The sequence below is a fragment of the Heloderma suspectum genome, chromosome 6, assembly GCF_057233095.1.
Source record: "Heloderma suspectum isolate Gila_16-S chromosome 6, 16-S_ref, whole genome shotgun sequence".
NCBI lineage: Eukaryota > Metazoa > Chordata > Lepidosauria > Squamata > Helodermatidae > Heloderma > Heloderma suspectum.
This window is the reverse complement of record NC_139463.1, coordinates 52,728,355-52,756,274: the sequence shown is the minus strand read 5'-3', so window position 1 is coordinate 52,756,274 and position 27,920 is coordinate 52,728,355. Positions and strand designations below refer to the sequence as shown.

The window sequence follows — 27,920 nt, the reverse complement described above, 5'->3', positions numbered from 1 at the left end:
AATGCGCAGTGGCTGGTGAAAGCAGCAGCATCCCCTTCTCCCCTCTTCCCCCAAACAAAACACAAGAAGCGGCCAACGAGGTGGAGGTGGAGTGGGATAGAGAAGCAGACAGCACCGTGGCATCACGTCGCGTGCTCTGGTGCTTTTCACATTATAGGGGAGAAGGAAGGAATAAGATGCAGGGCTGCTGCTTTTGATGGCTGTCACACATGTACCCCAAAACCTGTATTCTTGGCCTATTTCCACACTATTCTTGGGCCTCATGAAGCACAAGAACAGGAGAGTCCTGCTTGATCAGACCAAGGTTCTCCCAGTCCAGCATGCTGTTCACACAGTGGCCTGCCTTGGGACATGAGCGCAGTAGCACCATCCTGCCCATGTTCCCCAGCAACTGGCAATCGGAGGCACGCTGCCGCTGGTACTGGACATGTGGCCTCCGTGTGGAGGCCCACACTAGGCAGGCATGACAGGCAGAAGCTAAAAATCCCTCCCCTAACAGTCTCTTCCTCTCACAGCCAGGCAGCACAACTTCATGATGCTGGATGGCTTCATGATGTACCTGCTGTCCTCCGCCGGAAACATCCTCAACCAGGCCCACACCGGGATCTACCAAGACATGAGCCAGCCACTGTGCCATTACTTCATCTCCTCCTCCCACAACACCTACCTGACTGACGGTCAGATTGGGGGGGCCAGTAGCACCGAGTCGTACATCCAGTAAGAAGGCTTCGTGCCCAAGCTGGGGATCCCGCCGACGGAGCCAGCATTGCCCTCGGAAGCAAGGGATGGCCAGGGGACAGTGGTGGCTGTGGGAACTGGTAAGGGCAGGCGAAGAGTATCGCAAGCCTGGGCAAGTTGCGGTTGGCACCTGCAACCTGCTGTGACCTCTTAGCCAGGGCACATGGAGCAGTGCCGGTGGATGTGGGTGAGCCATGGACTGGAAGGGGGCGTCGCTGGTGGAGCGGGCTGCTTTCGGAACAGGGCAAGGTGCAGGAGTCCACAGGACAACCGGAGGGGGACCACGGACATCGACTAGGTTTTCAGTCTTTTTGTTCATGTCACCTTTCTCAGGCTCAGGTGGTTCCATTAAATCCCTAAAGGAATGTTATGGAAAATTACTCTGAACCACCCCTTAGGTTTACATCTGTTTGCACCTTGACGTTCATGGATCATATGGAGCAAGCTTGGGTGAAAAGCAGGGCTGGCCAGCAGGGATCCACAGCACTCTTGTGAACTTCCATAAGCTGCTAGAGGACTTGAACCAGAGCAGTAGGCAGCAAGGCCTAGGCACCTTGCTCCCTGTGCTGCCCAAGCATCTTGCGGGCAGAAGGAGTTGCTGGCCTGATACCTCCTGCGCTGCAGCACCCCTGCAGAAATGAAGGTGCTCCAGCTCATCAGCTTGACCAGACCTGTAACCCAGCCAGCTCTACAACTGTTGATCCAGAGCACCTTGTCATCCCAAGTAGAAACCTTTGCCTCGCCTGGTAACTGACCTGCAACCACACCTCTGGCCTCTAGACCTTGGTCCTTGCTTTCCTGACCATGTCCTCGGCCGCATCATCTGCCTCTGGCCCAGTGAGCCTGGGTCTGTCTGTGCCAGAACCAAACCCTCAGCAGTGGTCTGTCTCTGAACTTGGCCAAGGCCTGGCAATCCTCCCTGCCTCTAGGCTATGAAATCCTGGAGCCTGGGTTGATCTCAGGTGATGGGCGCCTTGTCAGCTCAGAGGAAGAAGGTAAAACATGCTCCACCTAGGTTCTAAAAGCATTAAAATAAGCCAGTTTAAAAAATGGACATGTAGCAACTCTGGATCCACTGTTTTGATGCACGCCAGCCAGTACAGCTAGTTGCTTTGCGAGGCTGTCTGCTTATTTAAATGTGGGTGGTGTTAGTTCCCTGCACTCTCACAGCACAACCCTGAAGCTCCAGGTGTGAAGGCTTAAAACATTCTAGACTTGTGTAGGCCTAACTGGGCTACAGTGCACTTCAGGTTGGTCTCAGGGCAGTATCTCCATTGTGTAAGAAGCTGATCAATTCTACAGGGGGCGTCTTCACTGGGGGCTTCTTCACACAGAGCTTTTATCCTGCTATTGAGATTGGTTACTTGTGGAAGTTTGCGGGTCCTTTAGATGACACCATCAACCTCCAGGGCGTCGCCCACACTAAACAACCATTATTGCATTTTTTTTAAGATTGGAGATAATGAGCGATCAAATTACAGTGCTAGAGTTCCACTTGAATTCCCTCTTGAAAAGAGGAAAACTCAGAATAAGAGGAGCTAGACAACGGCGCCATCTAGTGGCTGTATAATGAAACATATCGAAGACTCGGAGAAAGGAGAGGGGAAAGTGGGGAGGAAATAAGCATGTGTAAAGGGAGCCTGTCGTGATCCTGCATTTAAAACAGAAGCAGAAAGCCTCGTTTTAAATGTGGGATTTTAGGCTGGTGTAGAGATGCTCAGAGAAAGTAATACCGGAGGGGATGTTGCTCTGTAGAGCATAGTGTCAAGCAGAGTAGAAAGCCTAAAGGTAGCAGACTCCTCCACAGAAGCGCTGTGGGTGAGAATGTCAGGCTCCACAAGTAATTTAGTACTAGGAACATGCTATCGTCCCCCAGACCAGAATGCTCGGGGTAATCTTGAGATGGAAAACGAAATCAGGTAGGCATCCAAACGAGGAAGGCTTATTATGATGGGTGACTGCAATTAACTCCACATTGACTGGAAAAATGCATGTTCAATTCACAACAAAGTAATTAAATTTATCAGTGCCATAAATGACTGTGCCCTAGAACAGTTGGTCATGGAACTGACCAGAGGGGAGGCAACCATGTATTTAATCCTAGGTGCCCAGGACCTAGTCCAAGATGTGAGTGTTGTTGAACAAATTGGAAACAGTGATCACAGTCCTATCAGATTTAATACATATTTAAGTGGCAAAATGCCAAGGAGGTCTAACACAGTCATATTTGGCTTCAAAAGAGGAAACTGGGGGAAATGGTAAAAAGGAAGTTGAAAGGGGGAGCCAAGAAGGTTATATCTCTCCAAAATGCTTGGAGGTTACTTGAAACCACAATAATTAAAGCTCAGCTAGAATGTATACCACAGCTTAGGAAAGGTAGCACCAAGTTCAAGAGGTCACCCGCATGGTTAATGAGCAGTGTCAAGGAAACTATTAGAAAAAAGAAGTGTTTTTTCAGGAACTGGAAGTCCTGCCCAAACAAGGAGAACAAAAATGAACACAAACTTGTACAAAGAGAACAAGAGCAGAGAATACAAGATGCAATAAAGCATTTTAGGATTAAGACCAACAATAAAGACTTCTTTAAATATATCAGAAGCAGGAATCTAGCAAGGGAGGCAGCTGGACCGCTGGATGACAGCAGAATTAAAGGATACTAAAGGAGGATAAGGAGATTGCAGAGAAGCTGAATGCATTCTTTTATTCTCCCTTAACTGCAGGATAGATATCTAGGCCTGAACTGATGTTTTCAGGGAGGGAGCCTGAGGAACTGAGGCAAATACTGGTGACAAAAGATGCAGTTCTCGGCTTTATTAACAAATAGAAAGCTACTAAATCACTGGCCTAGATTGTATCCATCCTAGAGTTCTTAAAGAATGCAAATGTGAAATTGCCGATCTTCTAACAAATATATGTAACATGTCCCTGGACCAGAGTCAAGGTAACACGAATTTTTAAAATGGATTCCAGGGGGGATCTGGGCCATTAAAGGCCAATTGACAACATATGTTAATAAAATATAGAAGGACAAGAAAAGGAATCAACATGGCTTCCACAAAACTAAGTCTTGTCTCACTAACCTTTTAGTATTCTTTGAAAGTGTCATGAAACATATGGACAAGGGTAATCCGGTAGATATTATTTATTTGGACTTCCAAAAGGTTTTAAACAAAGTTCCTCACCAAAGACTCCTGAGCAAACTGATCAGTCATGGAATAAGAGAAGAGGTCCCCTTATGAATCAGTAACTGGTTAAAGAGAATAAATGGCAAATTCTCCCAATGGAGGAATGTATACAGTTGGAACCCAGAGGGATCTGTATTGAGACTAATACTTTTCTGCTTGTTCAGAAGTAATCTCGAATTAGGAGTAAGAAGTGAGATGACCAGGTTTGCTGATGACGCCTAATTATCTAGGGTGGTTAAAACAAAAAGGGATTGCAAAGAGCTCCAAAAGAATCTCTCTCAACTTCACATATAAGCTGATGGGATCTGAGTTAGTGGAGACTGACCAAGAAAGAGATCTTGAAGTTATGGTGGACAGCTCAACATGCAGCCTGCTGTAAAAAAAGGCAAACTCCATGTTAGGCATAATTAGGAAAGGAATAAAAAAGAACCAGCCAATATCATACTGCCCTTATACAGATGACCACTCCTGTAATACTGTGGGCAGTTCTGGTCACTGCACGTACAAAAAGATATTGTAGATGTGGGGAAAGTGTGGAAAAGGGCAACTAAAATAATCAAGGGGCTGGAACAACTCCCCTATGAGGAAAGGGATCTGGGATTGTTTAGCTTAGAGAAAAGGCAAGCAAGAGGAGCCAGGATAGAGGTATATAAAATTATGCATGGTGGGGAGAAAGTGATAGGAAGACATTTTTCTTCTTCATGGTCATTCCATGTAGCTGGTTGGTTGGGGATTCAGGACAGATAAAAGGAAGTACTTCACACAGCGCATAGTTAAACTATGGAATTTGCTACCACAAGGCATAGTGATGGCGACCAACTTGGATGGCTTTAAAAGGGGATAGGACCTTCATGGAGGATAAGGCTTTGAGGGTTGGACTCGATGGTCTTACAGGCCCCTTCCAACCCTACTATTCTGTGGTGATTCTGTGATTCAAGGGGTACTGGTCCTGGTGGCTATATGCTACCTCCAGTATCAAAGGCAGTATGCCTCTGTACACCAGTTGCTGGGGAACATGGGTGGGAGGGTGCCATTGCACTCATGTCCTGTTCATGGATTTCCCACAGGCAGATGGTTGGCCACTCTGTGAATGGAATGCTGGTCTCATCCAGCATGGCTTTTCGTATGTGTTAGCAGGAACAATGGCATAATCTCCTGTCCTCACCTTCTCTCTGTTACATGGAGAGGGAGTTTGGGGCTGTAGCTGCTCTCCTTTGGACTTCATCCCTGCTTGCAGAGCTGAAATCCGCCATAGCTCTAATCTCTCTCTTTGGCAGGGCATTGATGAAAGGGTGCCGATGTGTGGAACTCGACTGCTGGGAGGGGTCCAGTGGGGAGCCCATCATCTACCACTGCCACACCCTCACCTCCAAGATTCTCTTCAGGGATGTAATTGAAAGTATCCGGGACTATGCGTTCAAGGTAGGCTAAACTACAATTCCCAAGATCCCTTGCAGGGGGAAGCTGCCATGTTTGAAATCTGAGGCACAGACATTTCTCTGAAAGTTTTTTTCACCAGAGCCCAATTAAATAAATTAATTATATCTTTCTTAATGTACAGTATTAACTGATTAAAAACAATAACTGAAGAAAATAGCATTCTTGCAAGCACACAGCAGGTACCATCCTAGAAGAAACATCACCTCTTGTGTTAAACGGAGGCCTCGTCTAAGATGGTGCCTGCCAGCTGAAGTTTTTGTAAGTACTTATATTCAAAATAATTTACAATTAAAAAAACACTTTTGGATGATTTACTGCTTGTCATGTGTGATCAGTTGTGGGTAATGCAGGAGGCATTTTAAACCAAAGGTATATTCTAGAGCTCTATTCAGGCATTAGAAGAACAAAGCGTGGTGGGTATGCAGGTGCAGATCCCACCCCTCCATTTCTGACTTTCACACGTTGAGTAAGAAAATCTGAAGAGAGATTCTGGGCACGTTCAGCTGAACGTGCTTAGAATCCTCCCCACGAGCAGGAACATCCTGCACCCTCAGAGTTGCTGATTGTGGGGAGGCTCCTAAGTGTGTTCAGTTGAATGCACGCAGAATTCCCTATCAGGCCTTCCTGTTCAATGCGCAAAGGGTGGAATAGGGCAGCACCGGGGGGATGTTGGGGCAAGGCTGGCACACATGCCCCCTGCAGAGGCCATGCCCTCATGCGTTCATGTGAACACCTCAGTAGGGCTTTAGTCTCACTTTCACAATGCATGAAATGCAAAAATTGATTTAATAGCTTGCTTTGTGAACAGAAGAGACACTTTCAGAAGAGACACATCAGTTTTTGTATTTCTCTTACCTTTGTGATGATGTCACAGCCACTGACAATTACACATGGTAATATAATGGCCCAGCTTAGATATAGTTCAGACATAGCTAAGCCACAGTTTTGCACGATGAGGATGAGCCTTGGGGTCATGCGCTCCCCCTCCTGTCCTCTGGTGCTGCTGTCAAGAGAACCCCAGAATCTTCTGCTTCCATTTTAGATTAATGGCAGTTTAGGGCATGGTCTGAACTGTAAACTGGGGTCTGAAGATGGCTTGTTTTCACTAACCATAATTAAGATTAGCCACAGGTTAGGATTCAGATGACACCTAAACTGCCACTAATCTAAAAGGGATGTGGATGCGTCTCCTCTCCTCACGGCTGTGCCGGAGCAGGAGAGGGGATGGAGGTGTGTGCCAGCTCATGGCTTGCCTAGGCTTGTTCTGATCTGAACGGGAGACAGACCCTTTGGTTATATGGAACTTTTTCCCAGTCCCTAGGTATTAAGCTTGGTGCTACTATGGAAGCCTTGATTAATTACTTTTGATGGCTGATGCTTATTCCTGACTACTGGAATATTTGCCAAATACCACCTGCCTAGATAGGGGCCATAGGAACAGTTTATTCAATTTGTCCAGGAAGAGAGAGCACCGGTTTGAGTCTGAAGTGGGCTGGCAGGTTCCTGGCAGGCAGAAGCCACTTCTAGGACTTTGGGAATGTGGGGCTGTTGTTGCTTTGGGAGCAGCACTGCCTGCCCACCTGCCTGCTTCCCATCTGATCAGCCTATCCATGCTCTGTAATGATACTCTGTTTATTGCTTTCTTGATCTGGCAGGAAGTTCTATAGGGAGATCCATACAGTCAGTCATCTCGTGGGGAATTCCTTGCACTCAGTGCTTCTGGCGATTTTGTAATCTCTTTAGGGAGCAGCCGTCGGGCCCCTAGACAACATCCGAGGGGCCATAGGATTGTTCAGAGACAGTGCTCCGGCCTCGGAAAGAGGAGTCGGAGATCCGGGGGGCCCTCTCCCTTGCAGCCAGCGCAGAAGGAACCGCAGTGATGCTCGTTGCTGGGGAAGACTGGGGGAGGGTGCTCTTGCAGGGGGAGGGCTCAGTGGGAGAACACCTGCTTTGCATGCAGACGGTCCCAGGTTTGATCCCCAGCATCGCCAGGTAGAGCTGGGAAAATTTCTGGCTGAAACCCTAGGGAGTGGCTGCTGCCGGTCAGTGTCAACAACACTGGGCTAGAGGGACCCAGGGTCTGAACAGTGTCCTGTGTTCCAGGCAGTGTCCTGTGTTCCTTTGGGCTTTCCAGAGGTATCCTGTGAGAAATAGGGTGCTGGACTAGGGAGGTCCCTGGTCTGCTCCAGACGGGCTCTCTTTGGTTTTTAGATGTCCATTACAGCAAAAACAAAAAGTCCAGGTGCACCATAAAGAGAACAGGCTCATTTTGACGTGAGCCCAGTGCCCCCTTCGTCTAGTATGTGAGATCCATCTGCCTACGTTGGCAAGTATGTGCAGATGAGTACATCTCGCACAGCTCACACCCCAATGATGGTTGCCATGTGCTTTTTTAATAGACAGATGCACTGTGTCTTTAATAGCAGTTTAACAGGCAAAAATCAACAGCAATAGTTTCCCAGCATGGAGACGCAACAGGGCAAAAAGCTGTACTTGCTGATTTTTGTATTTTATGCACCTTTTAAAACTGTAGAGGCTCTATTCATATGACAAGATGGCAGCCCCACACATTGACTGGATTCAGAAGTTCTTTAAAAAACAAAGCAAAAATAGATGCTCTTGCCTTCACTGGAAAAAGGCTGCTGAAGACAGCAGAGCCTCCTGACCCCACTTTGTATCCTTAGCACTCCTCCTATCCTGTGATTCTCTCACTGGAGAACCACTGTGGTCTGGAACAGCAATCCACAATGGCCCGCCACATGAAGACTATTTTAGGGGACATGCTGCTGACCCAGCCACTGGAGGGAAACATTCGCAGGCAGCTCCCATCACCAGAGGTAATACAATCTGTTGCTGTTTCTGCTGTCAGACATCCGTTGAGGGTCAACGTTCTGCTAGGTGAGGTATATGATATGGTGGCAGGCTGTGAAGATGTTGAGGAGAAAATGGGAAGAATCATAGAATAGCAGGGTTGGAAGGGGCCTACAACACCCTCGAGTCCAACCCCCTGCTCACTGCAGGAATCCAAGTCAGAGCATCCCTGACAGATGGCTGTCCAGTGTGGGAGAGCCCACCACCTCCCTAGGTCATTGGTTCCAGTGTCGTATTGCTGTAAGAGTCAGGACGTTTTTGCTGATGTTTTGCTGGAATCTGGCTTCCTGTCACTTGAGCCCATTCTTCTGTGTCCTGCACTCTGGGATGATTGAGAAGAGATCCTGCCTTCCTCTTTGTGACAACCTTTCAAGTACTTGCAGAGCGCTATCCTATCTCCCCTCAGTCTTCTCTTCTCAAGGCTAAACATGGCCAGTTCTTTCAGTCTCTCTTCATAGGGCTTTGTTTCCAGTCCCCTGATCATCTTTGTTGCCCTCCTTTGAACCCTCTCCAGCTTGTCTGCATCCTTCTTAAAGTGTGGTACTGAGTAGAGGGGAACTAGTACTTCCCAGGATTTGGAAGCTATACTTCTATTAATGCAGCCCAAAATAACATTTGCCTTAATTGCAGCAACCTCACATTGTTGGCTTATATTCAGGTTGTGATTGACAACAATTACAAGATCCTTCTTGCTTGTAGTGTTGTTGAGCCAAGTCTCGCCGATCTTGTAACTGTGTGTTTGGTTTCTTTTTCTGAGGTGCAGAACTTGGCATTTATCCCTATTAAATGTCATTCTTTTGTTTTCTGCCCAGCGCTCCAGTCTATCAAGATCACTTTGAATTTTGTTTCTGTCTTCCAAGGTATTAGCTATCCCACCCAATTTTGTGTCATCCGCACATTTGATCAGCATTCCCTGCACCTCCTCCTCCGAGTCATTAATAAAAATGTTGAAGAGCACTGGGCCCAGGACTGAGCCCTGCAGCACCCCGCTTGTTACCTCTCCCCAGTTTGAAAAGATCCCATTGAGAAGCACTCTTTGAGTCCAATTCTGTAGCCAAGTGTGGATCCACCTGAGAGTTGTTTCATCTAGCCCACTTTGAGCTAGTTTGCTTATCAGGATATAATGGGGCACAGTGTTGAAAGCTTTGCTGAAGTTGAGGTATATTATGTCCACAGCATTCCCACAGTCCACGAGGGAGGTTACTTGATCCAAAAATGAGATCAGATTCGTGTGGCAGGATTTGTTCATGACAAATCCATGTTGGCTTCGAGTCATCACTGCATTGTTTTCAAGGTGCTTCCAGATGGATTTCTTTATCATCTGCTCCAGAATTTTCCCAGGGATTGATGTCAGACTGACTGGTCTGTAGTTCCCAGGTTCCTCCTTTTTACCCTTGTTGAAGATAGGGACAACATTAGCCTGAGTGCAGGCAACCCTTCATTCATGTCTCTAATCTGTCTTCCCGGGAGACAGCATACCTGGTGAGTCCACGGGTCTTCGCGACATACTTGGGTTTCGATCCCACGCAGCAAGGACTCTGCCACTACTACTACTGTTCTCTTCTTTTAGCTGTAGGCCTTGGTTTCATCGCCTCTGCTGGACTGACCTTCAGCCTCTTGCTCACTCTCATGGAGGTTCCCCTGTGATTCTTCCTCTACAGGCTGTCCTCCAGTCTCATCCTCAAATACCTGGAAATGGTTCTATACTTCCAATGCTTCCACGGGTGCAGTGTGGCTTCTAGTTCTTCTGCTCCTAACTGTCACCCTTTTCCAAGGAGTATCCTCTACTGTATTTTTCCTCACCTCAGCATTTCCCACTTCTGCCTCAGCTTGCTGTTGCTCTTCTAGCTTCTAGTCTTCACTTTGCTGCTGTAGTTCCACCGTTCTGTCCAAGAACTCTTCGTGTTCTCTTATTCCCTGGAGGGTCGACACTCGCCGCTCCAGTCCTCTTACTTTTTCTTCCAGCAGTGTGATCAGCTTGCACTTGTTGCAGGTGTAGGCCATGTTGTTCTCAGGCAAGAAAACAAACATGGTACACACCCTGCAGGTCAACACCACTGGAGAGTCTTGTCCTTCCATAGCCCCTTTTCCTTTTTTGTGTCTAGCTTTCTGGTTGTTCTAAAGTAGCCTGTGCTTTGTCCTCTACTCACTGGAGGTTAAAAACAGAGTCCCACTGGTATGGAAGTGTGTGTTACAAGACAAATAAATTAAAAAAAAAAAAAAGTTTTTAAAAATTTTTGAAGGGCCTCCCCCTTGACCTCCCCTGCCAAACTCCCCTGGCCAACTCCTGTTTGCTCCCCCTGTTCACTCACTCTCTGGGAGCTTGCTTGCTTCTGTAGTCCCTAGACCAGCTGGAGCAGCTTCCTCTGCTCTGCTTTGCTCAGCTGGGAGGCGGGAAACAGACAGAGCTGAGAGCTAGCTTTCATAGCCTTAAGGGCTAGAAACTTGCTTTAAACAAACAAAACAACATTATTTTTTTTACACTAATACCATATTTGCACTTGTGCAGTGCTGATGCTCCAAAAGATTATGGGGTGGGGAACGGGAGGCTAATGGGATTCAGTTAGTGCAATAATTAAGCTATTGCAGGATTTCCTTCAACTGTTTCGTTTCCTTCTTGAACTCAGTGGGGCTCTTTGTTCCCATAACTGTGTTACAGTTGTACGTTTAGCAAGTATTATGGCAGGATTACTGTTGGGGTGGTGCGCCTTTTACTGGTCTTGGGCCTGGCATATTCCCAACCTCGCTACTTTCTAAAGTTAGTTCTTGTCCCTCAGTTAATTGAACTATTAGAATTTCTCATGGGAAGTTTTATTAGAGTACGAAGTGGCTTGTTTTCCCTTTACCAAACCCCACAGCAGTTAAAGTGGAAGATATTAGTGAAAGGGAAGAAGCTGCCAGAAGATAAGAGTGACCCTGAGCGAGGGAGCTTCATCTCCACTCCCAAAGAGGAAATGCAGGAGAAAGAAGATGAGAAGGTGAGTACATAGCAGAGTTTAGATCCCTGCTTCTGAGAGGACGGCTGAAGGAATACTGGGGAAAACTTCTAGGATAGACTATCACTCTTCCTTTAATAACAAACTTAGATGGTTGAGTGCTGACAACATTGTAGCCAAAACAGCGGGACTGAGAAACAAGAGGGAGGTATTAGTGTGCTCAGGGAACCCCCAAGCAAATCTTGGCAGCGGGGGGGGGGGAGCAAACAGACCAATGAGGACTGAGCATGCTCAGTAGCCATGGAATGCTGAGTGGCTGTTGTGGGGGATGGAAAACCAGAAGGGAGTGGGAATGGAATGGAATATCTTGGAAGAGGGCATGGCTGGCTGGAACCCTGAACAGGAGCACTCTACACTAAAACTACTTGTAGACCTGGAGTCTCCAACATGGTTCTCATAGACACCACTCTTGGTTCCCTGCCCTACCTGATTTTTGTTTTATTCCTTAAGATTTTTTTAAAAAAAATATTTTTAACTGGCATATTGCAAAGTGAAGGACTGCTCTCCAGCACCATTTTTATTTGGGTTCAGAGGAGTGGTTTTGTGTTTTCGAGCTCAGAATCCCACCTCTGTCTTGTACTTAGCTTCTTGGGTAAGTTACTTTTCTTTTAGTCTCACCAGTTTGCCTTCTGGGTAATGACTGTTTTGTGACTGGCCTTGTCCATCATGGCAGCCAATTTATGAGTGGGCAAGATCCTGCATCACAGTCATTTTGTGAGAGTGCCCATGACACTCTCTCAAAATTCCAAATGTGCCCACTGACCCCTGTTGTGGACTCTCATCTTGCAAAAATGTATATCTGTGTTTTCCAAGTTTTGGTAGCGGAAGGACACATTTTTATGAGTTAAAATTGAGGGCACACCACCACTACGCCGATAAACGTTACATTTAGAATGGATCGGAGTGGAACATAAATAAAGTGGGGAGATGTGATTTTAAAGCTGGAAGAGGGACATCAACCTCTCAAGGGTTAAGCAGTGACTTTGTACATTTCTTTTTATATATTAAAAAAGATAGTTGTCCTTCCTGAAAGGGATGGCTTTTTTAAAAAATATTTTGTGACACAATCAGGACAGTTGGCAACATTTGGGGGGGGCACATCTACACATTTATTTATTTAAAACATTTCTGTCCCGCCCTATATCATTAAGATCTCAGGGCAGCATAGAGATAAAATCAATGTAAACAGTAGAAAACACTACAGACACAAACTGGTTTAACATTCTTTCCCTCTCTCCAGGGATAGAATTTGGAGCGGGGAGGGGTTTAGGAAGGCCCAGACAACCAAATTATTTTATAGTGGGGGTGGGGAACCTCAGGCCCATAGGCAAAATTTGACCCTCCCGGGGTCCCAAGATGGCCATGCTCCCTGTTCCTGGCCATGCTGCTTTTGCCCTGACCGCCAGTCATTGGTGGTTTCCCATCTTTGGATGTTTTCCCCCATTCATAACAGTTGAAATGCCTCTGCTAAGGCTGGGTTCCTGGCAGTGAGAGCCTTAAGCTGCAATATGGTGGCATCATTTGAATGTTGGCCCCGCCCCTTCTGCCTTCAGCCCTGCTCCCACTGGAAAGCGGCCCCCGAGAGCTTCTCTGAAATCGAATCTGGCCCTTGGACTGACAGAGGCTCCCCGCCGCTGTTCTAAAGGGTGGGCCTGGCCTGTCTCGTTACCTGTTGTTATTTAACCTTTTATTTGTGTTAGGATAAGAGAACACAATAGAAATTCTTAGAAAATCAAACTTTCAGTGTATGTCTTTATTTTAATGAAAGGGCTACGTAGACTACAGTAAGCTCTAGGGTTCCCAGGTTTGTCTGGCAAAGATTAGTTTGAGGAGCAGAGGCTCCCCAAGAAGAAGGCTGTGTCACACCTAGGGATGTTCGAAAGTCACTTACCTTTCCGCGGATTATGTTCATTGGGGGGGGGGGGAGGCATTCCGTCCCTCCCCCCGGAATCCTCGACGGGAGGGGGAGGCGATCCGGTCCTCCCCCCCGGAATCCTCGACGGCCGGCTGTGCTCCGCGGCGGCTCCACGGAGCAGCCAGCCAGGCCCAGGCCAGGGCCGTCTGCAGCTGGATTTCCGGCTGCAGAGGGCTCTGGGTAAAACAAAAACAAAAATGCATACACAAATGGCGGCGGCTACAGCCACTGCCATTTGCATTCCTTATTTTTCACCGTCTTAGTCTACGTAAATATTTACGCAGACTATTACGTCGAAAATAAAGGGGAACGCAAATAGCGTAGTTTGTGTCCCTTTTTGATTCGCCGTTTTAGCCTATGTAAATATTACGCGGGGGGGATCCGCGCGGGGGGTGGCAGGCCGTTCTGCCACAGATTTCGGGGAGCCGAATGCACTGGCATTCGGCCTCACCGAGATCCATGGCGGAATTCTCTGACATCCCTAGTCAGGCCCTGAGGCTCCTCTTGGCTCAGGGCTTAACAGGGAGAGTTAAGAGGCCCATCTCCTTCTTGAGTTAGAATTCCACCCCTGCCTGTCTCTAGGGAAATGTGTGTGTGTGACAGCTAAACTGGTAAAAACAAAAACCAAACCACAGAAGTTTGTAGCAGGGTGCAAGTAAACACTAGACAAAAGTATTTCTTCACACAATCCACAACTTATTTGTCGAATTCACTGCCACAAGCTGTGGCGATGGCTTAGAACAGGTGTGGCAGCCTGTGGGCCGCTCGCCACCCCTGGCCTCTGGTGCAGCTCCTTATCCCTGCTGGCCTCCCCCACTGCGCCGCCAAAACTTGGCAGCGCGGCAGCAGCAAAACACGCACCCAAAATGTGGTGCTGTGCTGCTGTCAGTGGCAAACCAGTACAGAGGCTTCCAGGTGACAAAATTAGCTTGAAAACAAGCTAAATTTGTCCAGTCAACCCTTCCATTGCGGTTTGCCACTGACATCTCTTTTTTTGGCCACTTCCATGTGGCCCACAAAAATGCTCCCAGACCCCTAAAGTTGCACACCCCTGGCTTAGGGAGCTTAGAAGGCTTTGCAGGAGGATTACACAGTTGCACGGAAGACAGCACCAGGAACATCTGTTAGCCCTGATGGCTTTGGGGGGCTCCGGATGCAGGAGTACTGTGCTCCGAGTGCCAGCTGGGGAGCAGCGAGGGGAGAGGGCAGTTGTTTTCCAGCCCTGCCGGCAGGCCTCTGCCAGGGCCTCTGGCTGACCACCGTGGGAAACGCGATGCTGACCTAGGCAGGCCTTCGGTGACACCCAGCAAGGCTTTTCCTATGTTCCTAGAGACTTTTCTTGGAAAAAAACCTAGATCAGGTGGGCCGCTTGTGCCCCCCTGGCCTTTTTGTGGTCCCCACTACTGCGCCACCAAAAGTTGGCATTTGGGGGCGGGGGGGGGGGCTTCCTCTTAAAAGTGCAAAGTTGCAGCTTGCTGCCAAAACGCAGCAATGGTGGCAGTGGCAAACACAGGCTCTTCCACTTCAAAATGCCCCCTTTTGCCGCTGCTGCCGCCACATCACCACATTTAGGCAGCACACTGCGGCATTGTGCTTTTTGAAAGGAGGCTTTCCACTCCTCCTGCACCGCCAAATTTCAGCAGAAAATGTGGTGGTGCAGGGAGAGGGGTGCAACCCCCAGTGGGATCAGGGAGGGGGGTAATGCAGCCCCCAGCCCTTGGAAGTTGTTTGTCCTTGCCCTGGATGTTTGGCATTTCTCACAGCAAGGTCTTTCCCTCTCTCTTTCCCCTCTCAACGTCTAGTCTACTTCTTCTCTCCAGGAGATCAGACCGTTACAGATGTGTACTCTGTTGCAACAGCGGGCAGGAGATGGGGAACAAGCGGCTGGCCCTGGCCCTTATCCACCCCCAGTCATGGTAAGCTGAATGCAGTGATTTCTCTTCACCTGGACTGGCGGGTGAGAGATCTGCAGTTTATTGCAGGGAAGGATTCCAGGGAGCTGAATTTCCTTGAAACCCTCTCCAGAGGGTGGTTGCAGGCACTGTGGCTTGGGTGTCCTGTACAAGATAAGCAGGTGCCCAAGAAATAGCCCAGGGAGAAGGTGGCCGTGCCCCCTGCACAACACAGGAAGTGGCATGCAATCCACAGCTGCCTCTTTCGGTCATTTCAGAGCGCGTTTCTCACTAGGGTGAGAGGGCCTGTGAGGTACCAGGGGGTGAGCACGTGATGCCAGCGGCAGGACCTGATGCCTTGCCTTCTGTCCTGGCGGGCGCCTCTCTGCTGTGCTGTAGCATCGCCCTTGCAGGCAAGCAGGTCTCAGAGGCCAGAAGTACTGGAGCGGAACATGGGGATGTGCCCCGGCCTGTGGAAAGTATTTATTCTTGGCCGGTTGGTAATGCAGCCCTGTATGACCCAGAAGTCCCCCGCCATGATAACGCTGATAGCAGCCACGTGTGACACAGCAGTGGCCTGAGAAGCACAAACGGGCACCTGCCCTCCCGCCAACAGGCTCCCATGCCTGCTTGCCAGGGGGTGTGGCTCTGCAGGCCACGAGGCAAGGAGCCATTCACAAGCTCGGAGTAGTTTCTGCGCAAGACGGGGCACCCTCCGAAGTGGGAGTCATTCACTCTGTGCCCTCTGCAGGAAAAGGACACTGTGCAGGTGTCACGAGAGCTCTCGGAGGTGGTTGTGTACTGCCAGGCTGTCCCATTCCAAAGCCTGTCTGGCACCCTGCACAACCAGCAGCCCACCGAGATGTCGTCTTTCAGCGAGCGGAAAGCCAGGAAGCTGATCAGGGAATCGGGTAAGGCTCTTGGAGAGTGCCGGGACTCTTTCGCGGGCTGCTCTGTTCCCTGAGCAGTGATTCCCTCTGCTTTGATGAGCTAAAGGCAACTCCCTGTTTGCGGTGGGGCACCAAATAAAAAATGAATGCAAGGAGGAAGGAGCACGCAACAAAGATTAGCACGTGGGGCGGGTTTATCACTGGGGTCGCCAGTGTGGTGTCTCTAGGCGCCAATGTGCCCCTGGACACTTCTCATGGCGTCTGCTGGGCTCCCTGCTCCTCCTGATTTTTATTGTATTTCTTAAGATTAAAAAAAAAAAAACTTTTTAACTGGCATACTGCAAAGCAAAGGGCTGCTCTCCAGAACCATGTTTATTTGGGTTTAAAAGAATGGCTTTTCTGTTTCAGGGGCCCACCTCCTCCTTTTATATTGGTTCTTGGGCAAGTTACTTTTCTTTAGTGACACCTGTTTGCCCTCTGGGAAATAACTATCAAACCATTGTCACATCCACTGACTCGGCAGTTATCAAAGCAGCTGAGCATTTTGTTTGCATTTGCAGCACAACGTGGATTAGTTGTAATTATGTAATGGAGTGTTCAGCATTGTGCTGTGGATGCCAGCAGAATGACTTGCCTTGCGGGATGGTTTAACAGGAGAGTAGGACAACAGTGTTTGTGATGAAGAGATGCATTGGAACTGCTCTGCCTGGAAGAAGTTTCGTTTTTTAAGTTAGTTGCATTTGTTTATTATTAGTTACTAGCAAATGGATTCAGCTTTGCACAGATTGGAATAGTCCCTAGTTTGATACAGTGACACCCTCCAGGAAATGCATGAAGGTGTCAGAGCTGGACATGTCGTGCCCGCCCCAGCTGATCGGAGCCGTGTCTGCTGGCACCCTTGGGCAGGCCCCTGCGTTGGTGCCCACCACAGCCCCCGAGGGAGAAGGCTGCCCACTCCATTGCCCTGAGGGAGGCTGCCCCGCAGTATGTGTGTATGTGGGCAAGGGATAGGCCGTATAGGTCTGTTTCATGTCCTTCTAATCTCCCCTGGCTTCGAGCAGTATCAACTGCAAAACTGTGTGCTGGTTAGGGAAATTTGCCATTTAGTGACTGAAGATGTAATTGCAGGCTTCAAACACATGGACCCATTTAAATTAATTACAATTACTTAATGCATTAAAAAAACAAATTGACTTGTACACACTTAGGATCCCCTTAGCATGCATGCCAAGTTCCAGGTGTCTAAGTTTCACAGTCTTGGCGCTTTGGCGCTAAGTTTCACAGACACCCATCCTCTTATTATTATAGATAATACGGTTATTATGTATAATAAATGCAATACCATGTTCATGGGCCTGCATATTTCTTAGAATATTTTACAATTAATTGATAGTCACTGGGACATCACAAAATTGTAAAATAAAAGTTTAAGGAGAAATTACACTTACCTGCAGATTAGCGCTTGACCACCATTTTGAAATGCAAATTTGAGGGTGTTCTCATGCTTCAATTTTTGCAGATTTGGAATATGTTAATCAGCTATTATTTCTGAGTGGAAAACATTTTCAAATGTTTGTGCTACAATTTTGCACATGTTGAACTGTATTTTTCTTAGACTAAAGGGCCAATACAACCTTGAAGCATACAAGGACAAAAAATAATCCTGGGCATAACTGATGGACAGTGGATAAAATATAGTGATTTGGAGCATATATATATTTTGTAATTTATACAGGCTACAAAATTTAGATTAGCTTGTTGTCAAAGTACAACAACCTTGACATCCTAGGGGGAACCAGTGGTTGGGGCCTGGGAATAGTGCCAGGGCAAAACCAAGTAGATAAGCCTGGCATAATCTGAAGTTTTCTGGTTTTTCAGACCCTAATACTTCTTATCTGACAGAATATGGATTTACTGATCATATTAGCAAGCTACTAGCTTGTTCACAACCCTTTCTTAAAGTATGTGCCAGTCAGGTGTGGGCATAATGCTGCTTTTGATGAGGTGCATTGAGATCGGCAGCATCATCCGCTGCTGTCAAAGGCTCCTTGGAGGTCTCTCTCTGTCTAAACCAGTAGCCAAGTGCAGACACAGACAAAGGAATTCCTTTCAAAGCTTTATTCTTCTTTTACAACTTAGCAACTATACCGATTGCAACTAAATCTGAGCAGCACAGTACCTATGCCCTAAGTTGGAACAGTTGGTCCCTGTTTGAAAGGGAATTACTGGCAGACCCCTGAACTTAAGGACTAGGGAGAGTCCCTCCCCTTCTCCCTTGGAGCCTCTGGGCGCAGCTGTTGTTTGCGCGCCAACCTGGCACTTCGCCTCCTTTCCGTGCCCTCCATCTGGCGCCGCTCTCTGCGTCTGCGTCACGCATCCACCAAGTCTGCTATCTGTGCTCGGTCACTCCCTGGACTGCTAACTAAACTAGGAATGCTGGTGGGAGGAATCTCCGTCAGCTGTTGGTCCTGGGAAAGAGGAGCGCGCTCCTCTCCCAGGAGCGACTGCTCTTCCTCAGAATCAGAACTACTGTGGGATTCTATGGGCTCAGTGTCCACCCTGACAGCTGCCTCCTTTCCTCCATTTTGGTCTATGGTAGCAACCTTCCTGTCTCTCCCCCAGGAACCCATTTTGTCCGATACAACGCTCGCCACCTCAGCCGCGTCTACCCACTTGGTCTCAAGATGAATTCCTCCAACTACAACCCTCAGGAGATGTGGAATGCTGGCTGCCAAATTGGTAAGAGGGAAAAGAAGGAGAATGACGTGTGCGCTTGCGCGCACACCTCCCCCCCCCCATTTTTTACTTTTGTAGACTCTGTGGGTAAATAAAGGGTCTGCAGGACATTGTTCATGAACCCCCACCAGTTACTCTTTGACAGTCCAGAAGTACCTCCCACTGAGCGCGAAATTTCAGATCTGGTCGCCTCTGCTTTAGGCGGTACAAGGAAACCAGCTTTGGAGGGGAGCAGTCAGCTGAGGATGGAAAGCCCGAAAGCAGCTCTGTCTGGGCCCAAAGAGCCGGGCCGGGCTGAGCGGCATTGGGGTTGCTCCCCGCTCTAGGCACTGCTCCCCGCGGTTGCGTGGGTGGGGATGCCATCCGTCTCCCGCTGAGCTGCGGGCTCCCCCAGTCTTCCCAAATGAGCGCCAGCAGCCACAACGCAGAGGTGTTTCATATTACCTTGCTTCAGCCATCATTAGGGCCCTGGCAGTATAAGGCACCCCTTCATGGCTCACTGCCTTGTTGTGGCGAAGGGGCTTGCGTAACTCAGTGAAGCCATAAGCTATGCCGTGCAGGGCCACCCAAGACGGACAGGTCATGGCAGAGAGTTCTGACAAAATGTGGTCCACTGGAGAAGGAAATAGCAACCCACTCCAGTATTCTTGCCAAGAAAACCCCATGGAACGTATCACAAGGCTAAAAGAGATGACGCCGGAAGATGAGCCCCTCAGGTCGGAAGGTGTCCAATATGCTACTGGGGAAGAGCAGAGGGTATTTCCAAGTAGCGCCAGAAAGAGTGAAGCGGCTGGGCCAAAGCCGAAAGGACACTCAGCTGTGGATGTGTCTGGCGGTGAAAAGAAAATCCGATGCTGTAAAGAACAATATTGTTTAGGAACCTGGAATGTCAGATCAATGAATCAAGGTAAGCTGGAGGTGGTCAAACATGAGATGGCAAGATTGAACATCGACATCTTGGGAATCAGCGAACTCAAATGGACAGGCATGGGCGAATTTAATTCAGGTGACCATCATATCTACTATTGTGGGCAAGAATCCCTTAGAAGAAATGGAGTAGCACTCATAGTCAACAAAAGGGTGGGAAAAGCAGGACTGGGGTACAATCTTAAAAATGATAGAATGATCTCAGTACGAATCCAAGGCAAACCATTCAACATCACAGTAATTCAAGTCTATGCCCCAACCACTGAGGCCGAAGAAGCTGAGGTTGATCGGTTCTATGAAGACCTACAACACCTTCTAGAACTAACACCCAAAAAAGATGTCCTCTTCATCATAGGGGATTGGAATGCTAAAGTAGGAAGTCAAGAAATCACCGGGATAACAGGCAGGCATGGCCTTGGTGTACAAAATGAAGCAGGACAAAAGCTAATAGAGTTTTGCCAAGATAACATGCTGATCATAGCAAACACGCTTTTCCAACAGCACAAGAGGAGACTCTGCACATGGACATCACCAGATGGTCAATATCGAAATCAAATTGATTATATCCTTTGCAGCCAAAGATGGAGAAGCTCCATACAGTCAGTAAAAACAAGACCTGGAGCTGACTGTGGCTCAGATCATGAGCTGCTTCTTGCAAAATTTCGGCTTAAATTGAAGAACGTCGGGAAAACCACTAAACCGTTCAGGTATGACCTAAATCATATCCCTGATGAATATACAGTGGAGGTGAGGAATAGATTTCAGGGATTAGACCTGATAGACAGAGTGCCTGAGGAACTATGGACGGAGGTCCGTAACATTGTTCAGGAGGCAGCAACGAAATCCATCCCAAAGAAAAAGAAATGCAAGAAAGCAAAGAGGCTGTCTGATGAGGCTTTACAAGTAGCTGAGGAAAGAAGGGAAGCGAAAAGCAAGGGAGAAAGGGGAAGATATACCCAACTGAATGCCGAGTTCCAGAGAATAGCAAGGAGAGACAAGAACGCCTTCTTAAATGAACAATGCAAAGAAATCGAGGAAAACAACAGAATGGGAAAGACTAGAGATCTCTTCAAGAAAATTGGAGATCTCAAGGGAACGTTTTGTGCAAAGACGGGCATGATAAAGGACAAAGAAGGCAGGGACTTAACAGAAGCAGATGAGATTAAGAAGAGGTGGCAAGAATACACAGAAGAACTATACAGGAAAGATCTGAATGTCCCTGATAGCCATGATAGTGCGGTCACTGAACTTGAGCCGGACATCCTCGAGAGTGAAGTCAAGTGGGCCTTAGGAAGCATTAGTAACAACAAAGCTAGCGGAGATGACAGTATTCCAGCCGAGCTATTTAAAATCCTAAAAGATGATGCTGTTAAAGTGCTGCATTCAATATGCCAACAAATCTGGAACACTCAACAGTGGCCACAAGACTGGAAAAGGCCAGTTTACATTCCAATTCCAAAGAAGGGCAACGCCAAAGAGTGTTCAAACTACCGCACAATTGCGCTCATTTCACATGCCAGCAAGGTGATGCTCAAAATCCTACAAGCTAGGCTTCAGCAGTATGCGAACCGAGAACTACCGGAAGTACAAGCTGGGTTTCGAAGAGGCAGAGGAACTAGAGATCAAATCGCCAACATTCGCTGCATCATGGAGAAAGCAAGAGAATTCCAGAAAAACGTCTATTTCTGCTTCATTGACTACGCTAAAGCCTTTGATTGTGTGGATCACAACAAACTGTGGCAAATTCTGAAAGTGATGGGAGTACCAGACCACCTTACCTGTCTCCTGAGAAACCTGTACGAGGGTCAAGAAGCAACAGTAAGAACCAGAGATGGAACAACCGATTGGTTCAAAATTGGGAAAGGAGTACGACAAGGCTGCATATTGTCACCCTGCTTATTTAACTTATATGCAGAGTACATCATGAGAAATGCCGGGTTGGATGAATCAGAGGTCGGAATTAAGATTGCTGGGAGAATTATCAACAACCTCCGATATGCAGACGATACCACCCTAATGGCAGAAAATGAAGAGGATCTCAAGAGCCTCTTGTTGAGGGTGAAAGAGGAGAGTGCAAAAGCTGGTTTGAAACTCAACATTAAAAAAACGAAGATCATGGCATCTGGCCCATCACTTCCTGGCATATAGAAGGGGAAGAAATGGAAGCAGTGACAGATTTTACTTTCTTGGGCTCCAAGATCACCGCAGACGGTGACTGTAGCCATGAAATTAAAAGACGCTTGCTCCTTGGGAGGAAAGCTATGGCCAACCTAGACATCATAGTAAGAAGCAGAGACATCACCTTGCCGACAAAGGTCCGTCTAATCAAAGCTATGGTTTTCCCAGTAGTAATGTATGGCTGTGAGAGCTGGACTGTAAGGAAGGCTGAGCGCCAAAGAATTGATGCTTTTGAACTGTGGTGCTGGAGAAGACTCTTACGAGTCCCCTGGACTGCAAGGAGGTCAAATCAGTCCATCCTAAAGGAAATCAACCCTGAGTGCTCCTTGGAAGGATAGATAATGAAGCTGAAGCTCCAATATTTTGGCCACCTAATGCGAAGAGAAAACTCCCTGGAAAAGACCCTGATGCTGGGAAAGACTGAAGGCCAAAGGAGAAGGGGACGGCAGAGGATGAGATGGCTAGATAGCATCACGGATGCAATGAATATGAACTTGAGCACGTTCCGGGAGAGAGCGCAGGACAGGAAGGCCTGGCGTGCTATGGTCCATGGGGTCACGAAGAGTCGGACACGACTGAACGACTGAACAACAACAAGTATAAGGCACAGACAGGAAATCGCAGAGCTTTCCGATCACGATGGCACAATTTTCTTCCCTCCCTTTTACGAGTTCACAAGGTGAATGTAACACGCTGGTTGTAAGGGCCATTAGCAGGAAGCCCATGGAAGCCTCCTCCTTTCCTCTCTGCTGGGAACACAAGCTCTGTGTGGCGTAATCCTCCCCGCCCCTAAGAGTGAGCACCTTTGCTGAGGCTATAATTCATGAAGCTCCCAGAAAGGGAAATTTGGAATCTACAAGGGCATCTGCAAAAACATCTCCCTGGAGCAATTACAGGGCATAGAAGCATAAGTTTAAAGCATGAGGTGTAGGGGGCATTCGAAGGAGCAGAGGGCAGTTGAGCATAAGCAGGACTGCCCCCCAAATGTCAGCTTGCCACTGGAGGTAAAACAACAAATTGTACCACCACCACCACCTCAGCATACACACTAGTGATATCTTCTCCCAGGGTCAAAATTCTCAGTAGAGGAGAATTGTGTTTACATGTTTTCTGTCACAAAGCACTTTCTACATATATCAAGCCCCCGCAGATGAATGACATTCACGAATGTGCTGCATCAGGAAAGCGTAAAATGCATACAAAGCAGATACACAGATTATAACTTACAAGAAGTATGCTAATTGCTCAGAAAAAGCACAGAATGTGGTGGTGGGCACAGAAATCATCTTCTGGAGAAACTCAGTTTTCATATTTGAAACAGAAAGTTTCTAGCCCTTTTGAGTGTAAAGAGGAGTTTGAAAGTGTGGGCAATTCCTACTAAGACAATTTCCTCCATGGGTGCAGTAAAAGCATGGAGGGGGGAGTACAACTAAGCCCACTGGCCAATGAACACCATGCCTTGCCCCCAGAATACGTTTAGCCAGAAGCTCCAAAAATGGTCCCTATTCTTTTAGTGTGGAAGTCTGGGGATGAGGCCCCCTTCCCCACTCCAGACTTCACTGACCAATGTTTCCGTGGTTGGGGGCAGAGCCTCAATGGCCAGCAAAAAAATAGCCTCAATTGTGTAAAACAGCAGAATAAATCGTGAACTTTTGCATAATTTATACAGAGTACAGCAGTTTTCTTAGTGTACAATTTGGATTGCCTGGGTGAAGAATTCTAAGTTTTTATAGCACCAGAGCACCCCCAGGCCCAATTAAGGCATTTAACCAAACAAGTAGATAACTCAGATTCCAGCTCTTGCATGTCCTGTGCACAAGATCATAGATTTATCCAGCACTTCAGCAATGTCTAACATGCAAGTGTTTGCGTGCACCTGCATCATTTATTTTATTTGCTTCTTTTGGGGTGGGGGTGGGGGATTCAAAATATTTTAGAACGTTCTTGGGTGGTAAGTGGTAAAGATGGGTTCTGAGCCAAGAAATAGGGACAACATGCTTCAAAAAGGAAGTTATGCAAAATATATGAAAAACACAAAATAATTTAAATTACATTCTGTTCTGGGAGCAAATTACCTGGTTTTGCATTTCCACTGGTAGCATGTTGGCCGTGGTTCTCTTTGCCCTGCCCCAGCTCCCTCCTACTGTCATTCCTTACTGTTCAAGCCTGTTCTGAATTTGCAAATAGTCTAGATACAAAGGTGTACAACATTGCACCATCATGGAATTCAAGTTTCCTGCCTAGGACCAGTACATGTAATCTGCTTTCTTCCGGTGCCCGCTTTGTAGTGGCGCTTAATTTCCAAACGCCAGGGGCAAAGATGGATTTGAATGATGGGCGCTTCTTGGTGAACGGCCGTTGTGGCTATGTGCTGAAACCAGCTTTCCTGCGCAGCAGCCAGAGTGCCTTTGATCCCGAGGCTGCAGGTCGGGGGACTGGCCAGCGCCCCGTTGCCCTCACCATCAAGGTACAGTGACACGCAGAATGCTTGTGTGTACTAGACTGTCCACATTTTTCTGCTTAGGTGTATATAAATCTGAAACAGGTCAGACTGAGCCAGAAGTGCTATTGGACACTGTCGTTTGGACTGGCTTTTCATGGACTTGGTTAGGGCTGCATACATACTGTAATTTTGCTGGGCCCAGAAGGAGCGCAGAGCATGGTAGCGTGTGCACAATTCAGCTTGTTTTTTAAAATAAGTTCCTATCCCTCATGGCTGCAAAGGTACGCTTGAAAGTATGTGACAATTGCTGGCTGAAATCCCAGAAGCTGGATTGGGGGCTGAACAAAACGTTCTGAGCTTGGGAGCGGGACTTCAGTGTCCTTGTCCCTGCCAGAATAAATTATGTGAGATAACACAAATTGAAGAATATGTTAGTAAAGTAAGAGAAATTACGCAAATCTACTTTGCATTGTTTTAAACAGGTTGCCATTTTCCTTGGTATGGAAACTGGATTGCCTGGGTGCAGAATTATAATTTTCTCTTAATGCAAAGTGCATTTAGCATTGATAGTGTAGCTAGGTGCAAAAGAGAACAGGGCTCTTGCTCTTTTAATAGTGGAGTAGAGGAGGAAGTTGCAGCAGGTGTAGCTGGCATGACAGCCTACACACCTGCCGAAATTCCCTCTTCTGCACAGCTGTCAAAGGCGCAGGAGCTCTGTCCCTTTTGCATCTGGCCACCCTGAACTCTGATCATCGTTCAGCTGATACAGGTTAATTTTGCATTGGGGAAGTCTCTTTAAATGTTCGGCCAACACTTGACCGCGTTTTCTTTTATTTCCTGTTAGTTTTCAAGGGCTGTGGGATGGTGCAGACATGCATTTTCCTGTCAAAGGGGAAGGGGGCTCTCTGGACCAGTGTCCTTCACCACAAGGCCTGGGGGGTGCCGACAGCGCTCCGCCGCACGCTCAGGAGCTCCCCCCTGCCCCTGCAGTTGCTCCTGCTCTCTCTCCGCAAGGAGTTTCTAGCTTCGCCTTATTGTGTGCTTTAGCGGTGGGCTGGCTGCTGTGATCTGGGCTACCTGAGGAGGCTTCAGGGTGGGGAGACGGGAGACCTGTGAAGTGGGGGGGGATGCAGGAGCAGTCTGGTAATTGGTTGTGTGGGGGGAGGAGCCCAAGAGGCAAAGAGAAACTGCTGGGCTGGCTGTGCGTGTGCACTGGGCAGGTGCCGGAGCGGAAATTGAAAGCACAGATGAGAGAGAGAGAGAGAGAGAGAGAGAGAAATGTGGGGCTCCATCACATGGGTGGAGAACTCCACATTGATGCCGGTTCTTTCCCCATCCAGTATCAGTGCAGGACTGGATCGTTCTCGTTAGATGGCTGTCCCCATCGCATTATTTTTCATTTCTTGCCTTCTCACGGGGGTGGTGATGCCGCTCGGGGTGTAGCGATAATTCCTCCCTGGTTCCTGCCCCTTTCCCTCCCCTTGCACATTACTGGTGGATGGGGACTAACACGCTGTAAGTCTGCACCCCTCAGCACACTTACTTGGGAGTAAGCCCCATTGAACTTAATGGGGCGCTCTGAATCAACAGAGGACACTGATTCTGAGCTTGGTGGGGTGGGGGATCAGGCCTGTCTCCCCTCATTGCAGTTTTGCCCTCATTTTGCCCTCTTCTCCCTCCAGTCGAGAAATGTGCTCCAGCAGGCACGTGGCTGGAGAGCAGTGCACTTCTTTGGTGCCGTCTGGCGCTGCTGTCGCTGAGCGGGCAGTGTGCTGTGCTGCAGCCCAGATCTGGGCAGCTTGGCTGGCGGGGGGGCCTTGAAGCAAAGGGGAAATCACTGGCGTGGGGGGTGGGCACAAGTCTTCCCTTCCTCAGCAAGACTTGAGCAGAGGCAGGAGTTGCCCTCAAACCTCCTCGCAAGGAAGGGAGCGGGCATAAGCTCTCACGCCTGCTCAGTCTGCCTGCAGCCCTGCAGCCCCTTCTCCGTGTCTTCATCATCCTGACCGTGCCCCCACAACTGAAGCAAACGCCCACAGCTGGTTTCTACCGCTATTGGAGAATTTCACAGGGAGGTCATGGTGGCGCTCCTGTTCCGTGGGCTGGAAAAAATACCACGTATTTTCTGTTTGGGGAAAACATGGGATAGGCTGGGGGAATGGCAGGAGACACCCTGGAGGGTCACGGCGTCCTGTAAAGAGCCTGCAAACCTCCGTGACAGAGTCATCTCAGTAGCAGGATAAAAGCATTGTGTGAAGAAGCCCATGGTCGTACTCTCAGATTTTGCAGCACTGAGTAGAGCAGAACACTCTCTCGGTGACGGGAGAAAGAGCCACACCAATCCAAAGACCAACTGGCCCTGTTGGAATTTACCTGGCTGGGGACGGGCTGACTGAGGCATTGCCTGGCTGATGAAAGTCCCCCAGCTGAGTCTGTGCCCCCCCCCCCCAGCCTAGGAGAGGCCCCCAAGTGGCCTGGAGTCAAAGTGGCTCTGGCTTGAAAAGAGAGTGACGATCACGGCTCTGAACTTTTCTCCCCCCCCACTGGTCAGGTGATCACAGCTCAGCAGCTACCAAAACTGAACAAATAGAAGAACTCTTCCATCGTGGACCCCTTCATGCGCATTGAGATCCACGGAGTTCCTGCCGACTGCTGCAAGAAGCAGACTGAGTACCGCTTGAACAATGGTGAGGCAGAGCTTAGCGGTGGAGGAAAGAGTGCAGGAATAGGGAGCCTGGACCCTCCCATTGTTGGACTCCAGCCCTAGTGGAGAGAGAGAGAGGGAGAGACTTTGCCTGCGGGGGTCCAGGGGCAAGCACAGCGTCTCCACATCAGCAGTGGCCGAGGAGGTACTCTGCGTGAGGTTCCAGAGAGCTGCTTCCAGTTAGAATCAGTGCAAAGTCTTACAGCAGAGGTAGGCAACCTAGTGCCCCTCAGAGGTTGTGGACTCCAGCTCCCATCAGCCCATGACCAAGGGTTAATGGGAGATGTAGTCCAAAACATCTGGAGGGCACCAGGACTCCTACTCCTGTCTTAGAGCCCAACCTACAGCAACCAATGATAGACTGACGGTCTGATGCAAGGTGAGGCAGCTCCTTCTATCCAGACACTGGCAGCCTCAAGTTTGGCTGCAAGACTTTGCACTGATAGATATCACAGAACCTGATCCAGACAGCTGTCATTTTACTTGCAGCATGTACAACATTGCTTCTGAGACTGACAGTCATATTCAAGGGTGTGTGGTGCAGAAGGACAAGACGTAGACTTGGGTGCACAAGTCAGCTGAGAATCTCCCAAGTTTTTAATTTTATTTTTTTAAAAGCAAGTTTCTAGTCCATACGGTTTACGTATTATTCTGGAATCTTGTTTCAGGGCAATAAGTGAGGCCTTTCCACAGTATTTTCCCCTTAAAGTTCTACTTCTTGGGTTTTCCCTGCTGCAGGATTCAATCAATGTTGGAATGAGACACTGACATTCCAGGTACGGGTTCCAGAGCTGGCCCTGGTGCGCTTTGTAGCTGAGGATTATGACACAACTTCTCCCAATGACTTTGTGGGACAGTTCACTCTGCCGCTGCCAAGCCTAAGGGAAGGTGAGTGTTCCTCTTCCAGGATCAGCAGAGCTCAGGTGTGAACTGCTGGCTGGGTGATCCACACTGCGGAATGTTTTCTGGCCTGCGGGCTGAACTGGCTCCAGAAAAGCATGTCGGGGC

The 27,920-nt window shown here is 48.3% G+C and overlaps 1 protein-coding gene across 1 annotated transcript in view; it reads left to right on the top strand.

The window, feature by feature from the left end:
- The window catches only part of PLCD3 (phospholipase C delta 3), a 107,061-nt gene that overhangs the window by 57,985 nt on the left and 21,156 nt on the right, over nt 1-27,920 (top strand). Inside the window, 10 exon segments of the mRNA XM_084804292.1 lie at nt 516-717; nt 5,201-5,345; nt 8,048-8,200; nt 11,093-11,212; nt 14,948-15,061; nt 15,789-15,948; nt 18,550-18,666; nt 24,057-24,235; nt 26,760-26,895; nt 27,651-27,800. Coding sequence (XP_084660418.1) covers nt 516-717; nt 5,201-5,345; nt 8,048-8,200; nt 11,093-11,212; nt 14,948-15,061; nt 15,789-15,948; nt 18,550-18,666; nt 24,057-24,235; nt 26,760-26,895; nt 27,651-27,800 — 1,476 coding nt within the window.